Here is a 10,329-nt window from a genome sequence, read left to right as displayed (position 1 = left end):
GTAACGTCAACCCACTGAGAAAGAACGTCTACAGAAGCCATTTTTTATAAAGAAAAGTGGCAGAAACCTACAAAAGGGAAAAAGAAAAGAAAATCAAAAAACACGGCCCCTAAAGAAGAGAGATTCGAAACTAGAATCTACAGGCCAACATATCTACTCGCAAAACAAAACATGCAAACATAAGGCATGACATGGAAAAAGCAAAACTAACCTTTATCCGGAAATGAAGGTTGGAGAAGAACAGAAGTCTTCGAACGCAAGAATGCAGCACGAACAAGATAAGGAGAAGTTTGAAAGATTGCAGAAACGGAAAATAGAAAGAGAGGGAAAGTATTTATAAATACACCCAGGGGCATAATGGTAAAAACGGAGCAGTCATTAATGAGATTGCACCGTTACCAAAGCCCTCAACACTTCCCCAACGGACACGACGCTTGAACTGACGTAACTGTCAGAAACTAAAGGTCGCGAAAATCACGTCGGTTTCCAAGACCCGTATTCTTTCAAACAAGTCGACTACGCACCCGAGTTGAATACTTGAACCCAAACTTTAAAGAAAATTTGGGCTCAAGTAGGGGCACTGTTCATACCCTGGCCCAATGCAAAGGCCCAGGTCCAACTAAAAGGCCTAATCTAAAGGATTAGAGCCTTGCTAAGTGCCGACCTTCACATAAGAAGTCGGTGTCAACCACGACTTGGTCTGAAGAGGTCGGATGTGAGATTAGCTGGCAGATAAACACTCATTCAAATGAGTAACCGCCCCTAAAATCTCTCTAACCGCCTCACAAAGCCATATCTTAACCTCCCCAAGATAATAGGGACGGGTACCACCATAAAGATACGGCACTACACCAACGGTGGTTATTGGCTCACCATTATAAATACACTGACACCCCTCAGGTATCTCTAAGCCCAATACTCTCTAAGACCTGCTTACACTCTTGCTAACTTAGGCATCGGAGTGTCTTTGCAGGTACCACCCCCCATTCACACTCGAGCACAAGTCGGACGGAGCCTCCCGAGTTGCGGACCTACCCGGAGTTCTCCTCCACCACACACTTGGGCCGCCAAACGCCATCCGTCGTATTAATCTCCGGTTACCTACCGTAACAATATTATTTGATATATAGTAAAATTTTTTTGAGTAATAACAAATTTAATTTTTTTATCTCTTTAAACTATATTAATAATTCTATTTGATATCTTGGCACTAAAATACACTATGAGTTGGCTACTAATAGTCTAATACTAAATGAAATAAAATATACTATGAGTTGACTATTTATAAACTCAGCAAATTCAAAACATCAATAATATTTTTAATCTATGAATAATATTTTGAGTAAAATATATGTAACATTTAATTAAATTTTAATATACATAAAATTTTAGTTAATCCACATTCTTCTTATATTGATAAATCTTCATGGATCTGTACCTTATGAGAATATGTATTATTGATAGATTAATAATATTATTGATACTTTGAGTTTGTTGAGTTTATAAATGGTCTTCATAATATATATATATATATATATATATATATATATATATATATATATATATATATATTATTTAATATTAATAGTCTACTCATGGTGTATTTTAGTGCAAAGATATTAAATAGAATTATTAATTTAATTTAAAGAAAAAAAAACTCAAAAAAAATTATTATATATCAAATAATGTGTTTATTATTTTTTATTTTATTATAAAAATTATCTAAATTATAATACTAATATTATATCATAAGATTATTATTATTAATGTATTAACCGTATTTTAATATTTATTATTTATATATTTAAAAATGATATTTGAAAATGATTTATTTAGTTTCATAATAAATAATATTTTTAAATTTAAATAATTTATTAATTAATTTGTATTTATTATATCATATATTTAATAATTTATTAAAAAAATATTAATATAATAATTTTTTTTTAAAATATCATTTACAGAATAAAAATAAATAAATTTTTAATTAATTTAAATTTAGAAATAATTAAGCCCTATTTATTTTTAAACCTGACGCGTAGTATTTTCACACCCACAAAAACCGCATTGGACCACAAAGGTAAAAGACAGGACTGAAGTGATCATTTTTATAGTAAGGATTGCGTTGTTATTATGAAAAATGTACAGACACGGGTTAGTAGTTTACTCAAATTTCCTGACCAGAAAAAACTACCGACCCCGCCCCTTTTTCTCTCTGTCTCTGACTGCGCAAACCCAATCCTAAGCCCTGACGAACCCAGCCACCATCCCATCGCCGAACTCTTCTCCTCCGGTAGAGGGTCTTGTTGCCGCCGGCGGGGTCGCCCGTGGAAGGCTGCTTGCTTCTCCTCGATCCTCACTTCCTCGACGTCACACGAAGGCCTGCTTGGAGCTGTTGGCGTCGCCGGCGAAGGGGTACTCCGTCTTCGTCTCTGCTCGCTTCGCCGTTCTCCACCGCGAGTGACGTCGCTGCTTGCTTCTTCGAGGGACGTCGCCGTTCTGCTCGCCTCTCTGCTACGGTTCTGCTTGCTTCACTCTAATCTTTACCACTGTTGTTTTCCCCCCTTTTTTTATGATTTCATTTATTTTATTTTTTAAATTATAGGTTAAACCAAACTCAAATAAATTTGTAATCTGATTTTGTGATATTGTTCATTTGATTGCTGATAAAATAAAATTAATAATTAGATTTGTGATGTTTATTGTTGGTTGTTAATAATAATGGTAAATTAGTAACAGTAATAATGGAGTTTGAAGTGAAACAAGATGGTTTAAGACGTTTAACAATATGAAAGTGTTGGATTTTGCTGAGAGATTTGATACTAATTAGGACAAGTGCAGACGAATTGTTAGGCCAATTGTTCTTGTTTGGCTTATGCTTATGATTCTCATGTGTGGCTTATTCTTTCGTGTCCCTGACTCTCTCATTCTCAACTTGGTATGTTTTTCTTTTTTATCTCTTTGATTATTTGAATAGGTGTGGTAATTCTGGTAAATAATTATCTGAATTTTGATACAATACAAATTAAAGGTGTGTTAATGTTTCGGTTGGTTGAATTGGTTCAAATCTTGTGTTCTGGAAAAACAATAGTGTCTTGAAACCTTTTATGAACTATACAAACCAAATTAGACTAGTTTCATATATTAATTAAATTTGAAAACTTGTTTGTTATTGTAGTTTCTTTTGGTGGTGGACATTTTGTGCTTATCATTTAATTAAATCAGTTCAACTACGGTTTGACTCCGGTTGGACCATTGAACCATTGAACCTGTCACTTGACCGGTTTGCTGACCGGTTCGGTTCTCGCAACCTTTAATTCCTCTATCTCATGCTAAATACATTCCTACTGCTAGTTATAATGCACTGCCTTAACCAAATGAGATGCCATAGCTTAGTCCTGTTTTGAATATAAATATTTATTCTGTATCAATTGGTAATTTGATATTTTTTAAATTTGATGGAATTTGGGTAAAGATTAAAAAGCAATGAAAACCTTGAGAATAATGTGATCATGATCTCTTCATATTCAATCCTTGAATGCTGTTTTTGATTATGCATTCTCATTTTCTACGTTTTGAAGAAAATAACTACCTTAGAGATATATTGATACTTCAATACTGTTAAATTTTAATATAGGTCATTGCTTTAAACCATTCGAAGATTTTCATTATTTACATGAGACTTCATATGTAGCAAACAACGATGAGACTTCATTGCTTTGAACCATTCAAATTTTTGCTTCTTTCTATTTTTCTGTTGTAGTTCGTTTTTTTTGGTCAGAAATCGTATTGAATGATTAGCTTTTTGACAGTCCTTGTTAATTTCTGGAAAAGCTTGTTAATCTTTGTTAAAATTGCTATGAAAACTTTGTTGAAATTATGGTGTATAGCTAGTTGGAAGATCTTGTTAATCCTTGTTAATCTTTGTTAATTTTTGTGCTGACAACCTTGTTAAAATTGTGCTGAAAACCTTGATGAGTAGATGGCTGAATATTTGTTGGTGGTTTAGTTAATTCAATTAATATTTGTTTGGATATTTTCTTTTGTTATTTGAATTGAGTTTGTATTTTGATAAGATTACAAAACTTTGGTTGATATAGTGCTTTAAATTTGGATGACAATTGAAAGTTTATATTAGACTATAATTATGTTTTAGGCTTTTAGCATGTTTATTTATATTTTATTTATTATTTATTATAAAATGGTTATTTTGGTTGAACTACGGTTGAACCAATTAGACCAATAAACTAATAACTAAAGCGGTTCATGATCGGTTCGATTTTCAGAACCTTGCAAAAAATCAAACTTATCGTTAGCTGCAAGCGGAGAGAAAAACCTCAGGTCTCCCCCAAAAGAGGGTTTTGCTGCACACAATTCTCTTCGCTTCCACTCCGATTATCAATTCTGATGGTTATCTCCGCCCCTCTCCTTTCTTTCTCTTCTTCTTCTTCCTTCTCTGCGTCCCTCTTTCCTTGTTCCAAGCCTTCTTCTTATTCCATTTCCAAGCTTCTTTCTAAGTCATCCTCCTATGCCATTCGCTCTTCTTATTCCGAAGTGGGCTCTTCCCCTGAATCCTTCAATTTCAGGTTATCCCAATTGCACCCCTTTTTGAATTTTTAATCTTCAATATGGTCGCCAGCAAGGTGTTTGTAGAAATGTTTCTACAACTGAGCTAACATAAGTGTGAAAAAAATATTATTGTTGTTGTTGTCAGGAAGCCTGAAATTCCATCCATGTCTCCGTTTGCACTGTCAATGAATGAATCCAGCAACCAACCCATCAAGTGGCAAAGGGTATTGCTCAAAGTCAGTGGAGAAGCTCTTGCCGGAGATCACTCCCAGAATATTGACCCCAAGGTCTCCAATCCAAAATCACATCTTTATGCTTATTCAAAAGCATCATGAATAGATGGATAAAAATATAACATTTATATGTTCCTTCTTGTCCTCAACATTGTTTCTTAATTTTTCTTTGTAGATAACTATGGCTATTGCAAGGGAGGTAGCAGCTGTGACTCGTCTTGGCATTGAGGTGACTATAGTTTATTGATTTGTTCTTTGTATGCTACAATCTTGTTATCTTTATTGTTGTAGTTTTTTTTTTGTTGCATCGCCGCCTTGTTAATCTTGAGGGGGGTACCACATGTTAGATCTTCAAGTGTGAGATAATGTCCCACATTAGAAGAGAATGGACTAAGAGTTCTAATCAATTCTATTAGATTCGGAATTTTCGCTAAGCTGTGTATTTTGAGACAGTATGTCGTTGATGGGGATCCCATCCAAAGTATGAATATATAGTAACCTAGTTCCATCATCCATTACACCATAATAACACATGGTAGTTCGTAAATCCATAATATCGAACTATTAGGTTATCCATTCAACCAGTTTTACCAAAACCAAAACAATCCACAATCAATAGAAGCCCAAAATACAGAAAATTGTAGCACCACAAAGATCTGGATTCCGGTATTTCGGTGTCAGTGGCAATTTTGTTAGAGTTCATAATATCATTGCAAGGTAAAGGGTATTACTTGAAAGAATGAAAGTAGAAACTGTTTAAGCTTTTCACTTGTTACAAAGTTAAGTTTTAGATGATTACTGATTAGGCTGATATTTCAGGTTGCAATAGTAGTTGGCGGGGGTAACATCTTCCGTGGATCATCTTGGGCTGGATGCAGTGGCCTAGACCGGTCATCTGCTGATTATATTGGGTAGTTACCTTACTCTCTCTTAATTAAGCCTTTGGTGTTTCGTCAAAACTCTGTTGTTATAAATTTATTCCATGGGGTCAATTTCGCAGTTCCAATGTGATACTTGTTCACTTGAAATTCTGATATGTTATGTTCTTATGGACCTCTACAATGTGTTTCTCAAAATGGATAATAACTATGAGATAGCTACTAAATTGTGCCTAAATTCTCCTTCAGAATGTTGGCAACTGTCATGAATGCTATATTTCTTCAAGCCACAATGGAAAGTATTGGCATTCCTACTCGAGTGCAGACAGCATTTCGCATGTCTGAGGTTGCAGAACCATATATACGTAGAAGGGCTGTGAGGCATTTGGAAAAAGGAAGGGTTGTCATTTTTGCTGCTGGAACTGGAAATCCATTCTTTACCACAGACACTGCTGCTGCACTCAGATGTGCAGAAAGTAAGTTAAATTTATTATCGTTGTGGTTTACAATCTGCTTACGATGGGTAGTTCTAGATTTTTATTTGTCAATGGATTTATTCATATAGTTTCAGTATATCATAACAAAGGATGTGAGATTTTCTTGTTCAAGATAGAAAATAATATTCATCCCACTAATCTATAGTGTACATTTCTAAATTTGATGTTGCTTTGGCATGTGAAGGGAACTTTTTCGCTGTCCACTTACTTTTATTTTGTCATCTATGTAGTTAATGCAGAGGTTGTACTCAAAGCAACAAATGTCGATGGAGTGTATGATGATGACCCAAGGCATAACCCACAAGCACGCCTTCTTGACACACTTACTTATCAAGAGGTTACTTCCAAAGATCTCTCAGTCATGGACATGACTGCCATAACGCTGTGCCAGGAAAACAATATTCCTGGTAAGCCCCATGCAAGCATGAACTACTCTTTCTATGCTTTTAAATGGAATTCATCCTATATTGACATTACATTATTTGTTTGCTTATCCTCTCAATTCCCTTCTTGTGGCGCAGTTGTTGTATTCAATCTAAACAAACCAGGTAACATTGAGAAAGCCATCAAAGGTGAGAGGGTTGGCACTCTGATTGGGCCAACATGGAATTCTACCATTCCGAGAACGTGAAAATATTTGAGGTCCAGTTAGCAAGTGATTCTTTCGTGCTTTTCCTACACAAGTGTCCAGCTGAGGATAGCGGATTGCGAGGTTAATTACTTTGCAACAGATATTTTGATGTACTATTATGGTTGCTGGTTATAAATCTGTAAATATGACTAGGTATGTTACAGCTTGGTTTACCACTACGTGGCTTGGCTGAATTTCGCGGTTTTAGAAATCATATTTTATGTTCTGAACCATGTTCCATTAGCACAAAATTCCTGTATTCATTTTTATTTCATGTCCAAAACAAACATGAATCTGGCAGCCACCTAAAGTGGAACTGGGATAATGTTTATCTCTTTCACTTTTTTCATTTGAAGCTGAAAACACCATAAATTACCTAGCATTTGGGCTAGAATTTCCCAAGCTGAAAGACCTTTTTCCCCTTAATAAAATAAATTACAACAGAAAGCGAATAAAATGAAGAGAGTAAAGGCAAGGAATTTGACATACTATACGGATTTATTTTCAGCATCTGTAAGATGTCTTCTTGTGGGTCAGAAAAATCGAGATTGACCAAAGTTTTAGGAATAGCCTAGAATCAGAAACTTTTTTAGTAGTGTCTGTTTAACTTAGGGAATGGGAATATCTGGAATGAGCCATTTGGATGGTGAGTACTGAGTAACTGAGCACAATGAAATAGATTAGCTCCAGTGATTAGCATTTATGATATGCCATCAGGTGCGTAGAACACGTTCTTGATGCTTTAATTATCACGTCCGTATCATGAGTAACTTCTACTATAGTATTAAAGAGAAAATACTATAGAATCGCTTACCTTGTTTAGCATAATAGAATTCAACCTTATAAAGTTGTCCTTGTTTTGGAGAGGCCAGTGTTTTAAGATTGTTCATTAAAACTTACCAACCAGCTAAGAGGGAAAATGACATTTCTTATCAACATTTCCTTGAATTTTGTGTAGGGAGTTTCTGATAAATAGTTAGTTGAATTAGTGACCAAAATCACAGACCAAAACTACGGCCATAGTTTTACCGAGTCGTTTGTTTTTTTTTTAAATTAAAAATGTTTATTTAAAAAAAAAATTCCTTTTTTAAAAAGATAAAATAGTACAATTCTTTCAATACTACGACATCCCTTCAGGTCAAACTTTTAACAAAGCCCTACTGGAGAAAATAAAAAACACCAGGTTTTGGAACATGGAAGTTGGAACCTAATTTAAAAATATAAAAACTGTAAACAGAATAATTAAAAAATATAACCCTAACCCACGTTGACAGCTCAAGCTCAGTGGTTGGGAGAAATAAATTGAGGCAATTGGAAAACCCGAAAACAGTGGACCAAAGCATTTGCAAAAAACAAAGTCTTCGTTCGGTTTTTTTTCTTACACAGTTACACATTTTTGTAGTCAATAATATACACAAAAATTATTGCACAAAAGTCAGTGAAATGTGGAATTTTCCACCACCTTCCCCCAATCAATCATCAACACATAAAGCCAAAACCTTCTTTAGTCCAGAAAAAATCATTAATTACTAATAATGATAATAATAATAATAATAATCTACCAATAAAATTAAAATCGAAAATTCAGTCGAAGATGCTGAATAGGTCTGGCGACGGCAGCGGAGACAACACAGAAAGTAAACCCGACGGACTCGCCACGAAGTTGTTCGCTGGCCAAAACGGGTTCAGTTCGTGAAAAAACGACCCCGTTTGGGGGTCACTCGCCGGAGAAAAGAACCCCGAAGATATCGGCGGCAAAGTCCCCGGTGCCGGCGATAATATACTGGGGAATTGACCCATCTCTACTTCTACGCCTTCCAACAGCCAACTCATGTCCTCGTCTCCGGCGTGAACTCTTTCCTTCTCCGACGGGCTCGTCTTCTCGATCGACGCCAGCCTCGCTGCCGGCGATATGTCGCCGGATCTGGGAAGCGGTTCTTCGCCGGCAGAGGAGGAATTAGGTCCGGTGAGGCGCTGTACGACGTTCATGAAATCGCTGACCGTGACATGGAGGACTTTGGGAGAAACGGAGTAGATGATAACCGGTTCGCGGTGCTGGGCGGCAGCGTCAGGAGGCGGCGGCAGTGGTTGGTTTGCGGCGGCAGGCTGAGGCGGACGCGGCGGCTTGCTGATCTTGTGGGACTCCTTGCTGACTCTGAGGGGCGGTGGGCGTGGACCTTGGATCGGAAGCTCTCGCCTGGAAGAGGGCGATGAGGTTTCGCCGGAGGAGAATTCCGGCAGGTTCATGGTGGGAGTTGACGGCGGAGCTTAGAGGAAAAAGAAGAAATGGATGTTAATAGAAAGTGGAAATTAGAGAGGTTTGTGTGAGATTTTAAAAATGAGTGCTTAAGAAAGGAAATGAGTTTATGATTATTATGTTTTTATTTTTCCGAGTGAAGGATCAACACGGTGTGTTCGTTGACTCAGGCTATTACGCTTAGTCAAAACACGTGGTCCGGTCTCGTCTTTCCTCAGTTACCAATTAACTTTCAACTTGCCTCTCTATAGGTTCTATATTTCATATCATTTTCTTAATTTCTTCACTAGAATATTATATTAAAAAAAAAACACTTGAAGCATTTCTATATCGTAAATAATGAATTATACATATAGAAAAGGTCATCGTTGCTTGAATTAACGGGTATATATCTCAAATGTGTGGAGGAAAAACCAATCACCACTCCTTATTATGTTTTCTTCTCTCTGCTACCTTTTCCCCTTTTCTTCCTCAATTAAATAAAAATTAGCTCCTTACATATTAAATTTATTATTAAGAAACGAACTACTAGTCTACTACCATTACTGTAGCTAGTGTATAAATAGCAATAGGTGACTTACTCTTTTATTTATTAAATAAAAAAAATTCAAAACCAACAAAATTTATTATTTGTTGTTTATATTTTATCATTAATTCAATTTTTTTAATCTAATTATTTAACAACATATTTTTAGTTTATACTTTTAAGGATAAATGATTAAAATAAATTATTTGGACATTAAATTTATCCAAATACAACTTTTGCAAATTACATACCAAAATGCGATTTCTCACTATTCTATAAAAACTGCGGCAGCGGTCCCACGATTTCTAAATGAACGTAAACCACTACAGGAATCTCGCGGTTTACGTTGACTTTGCAAATGGCCAAAAACCGCTACAGGAGTCCAGCGGTTTATGCTTGCACAAAACTGCCTATATATACCAACCAAGAGGGAGTGGTGTGATGTAGAGGGTCATTTTCCCGCGGCCTGAGATTAGGGAACTGCTAGAAAATCCAAAACTGCAGTAGCTAAAGGGGGCTGCCAAGTTCATCACATTTCTGTTAGCCACCCGACACATACATAAATATAGCTATGACAACGCTGTCGACCCCCAATTGTAACTGCCCATCTCGTCAAACCTCGCCACAAACGGCAATCACCGTATGTAAACCCGATTTCCACTCTTGTCACCGAATAACTGAGTGGATAGCAGCATCATAATATAATTCCGTGCATATATGCGTTCGATGTCTTCAATG

General features: G+C 36.1%; 2 protein-coding genes across 2 annotated transcripts; one reads left to right on the top strand and one right to left on the bottom strand.

The window, feature by feature from the left end:
* Positions 1-2,055: 2,055 nt before the first annotated feature.
* LOC112791135 (uridylate kinase PUMPKIN, chloroplastic) lies at positions 2,056-7,041 on the top strand. Its single transcript, XM_025833854.3, has 8 exons — positions 2,056-2,519; positions 4,287-4,586; positions 4,715-4,856; positions 4,978-5,031; positions 5,622-5,713; positions 5,930-6,156; positions 6,408-6,584; positions 6,699-7,041. Exons 1-8 carry the CDS (start codon positions 2,134-2,136, stop codon positions 6,806-6,808), a joined length of 1,488 nt encoding a protein of 495 aa, XP_025689639.1. The 5' UTR covers positions 2,056-2,133; the 3' UTR covers positions 6,809-7,041.
* Positions 7,042-8,150: 1,109 nt separating this feature from the next.
* Positions 8,151-9,497, bottom strand: LOC112791137 (protein MKS1-like). Its single transcript, XM_025833855.3, has one exon. It carries the CDS (start codon positions 9,053-9,055, stop codon positions 8,393-8,395), a length of 663 nt encoding a protein of 220 aa, XP_025689640.1. The 5' UTR covers positions 9,056-9,497; the 3' UTR covers positions 8,151-8,392.
* Positions 9,498-10,329: the final 832 nt, after the last annotated feature.

Source organism: Arachis hypogaea, chromosome 3, assembly GCF_003086295.3.
Source record: "Arachis hypogaea cultivar Tifrunner chromosome 3, arahy.Tifrunner.gnm2.J5K5, whole genome shotgun sequence".
Lineage (NCBI taxonomy): Eukaryota > Viridiplantae > Streptophyta > Magnoliopsida > Fabales > Fabaceae > Arachis > Arachis hypogaea.
This window is presented reverse-complemented; position numbering and strand designations above follow the sequence as displayed.

Coding starts and splice junctions, on each gene's coding strand:
- LOC112791135 (XM_025833854.3), top strand. CDS start 2,134: ATGAAAAATGTACAGACACGGGTTAGTAGTTTACTCAAATTTCCTGAC. Junction 2,520..4,286: donor CTGCTCGCCTCTCTGCTACG/GTTCTGCTTGCT, acceptor TTCGATTTTCAG/AACCTTGCAAAAAATCAAAC. Junction 4,857..4,977: donor CCCAGAATATTGACCCCAAG/GTCTCCAATCCA, acceptor TTTTCTTTGTAG/ATAACTATGGCTATTGCAAG.
- LOC112791137 (XM_025833855.3), bottom strand. CDS start 9,055: ATGAACCTGCCGGAATTCTCCTCCGGCGAAACCTCATCGCCCTCTTCC.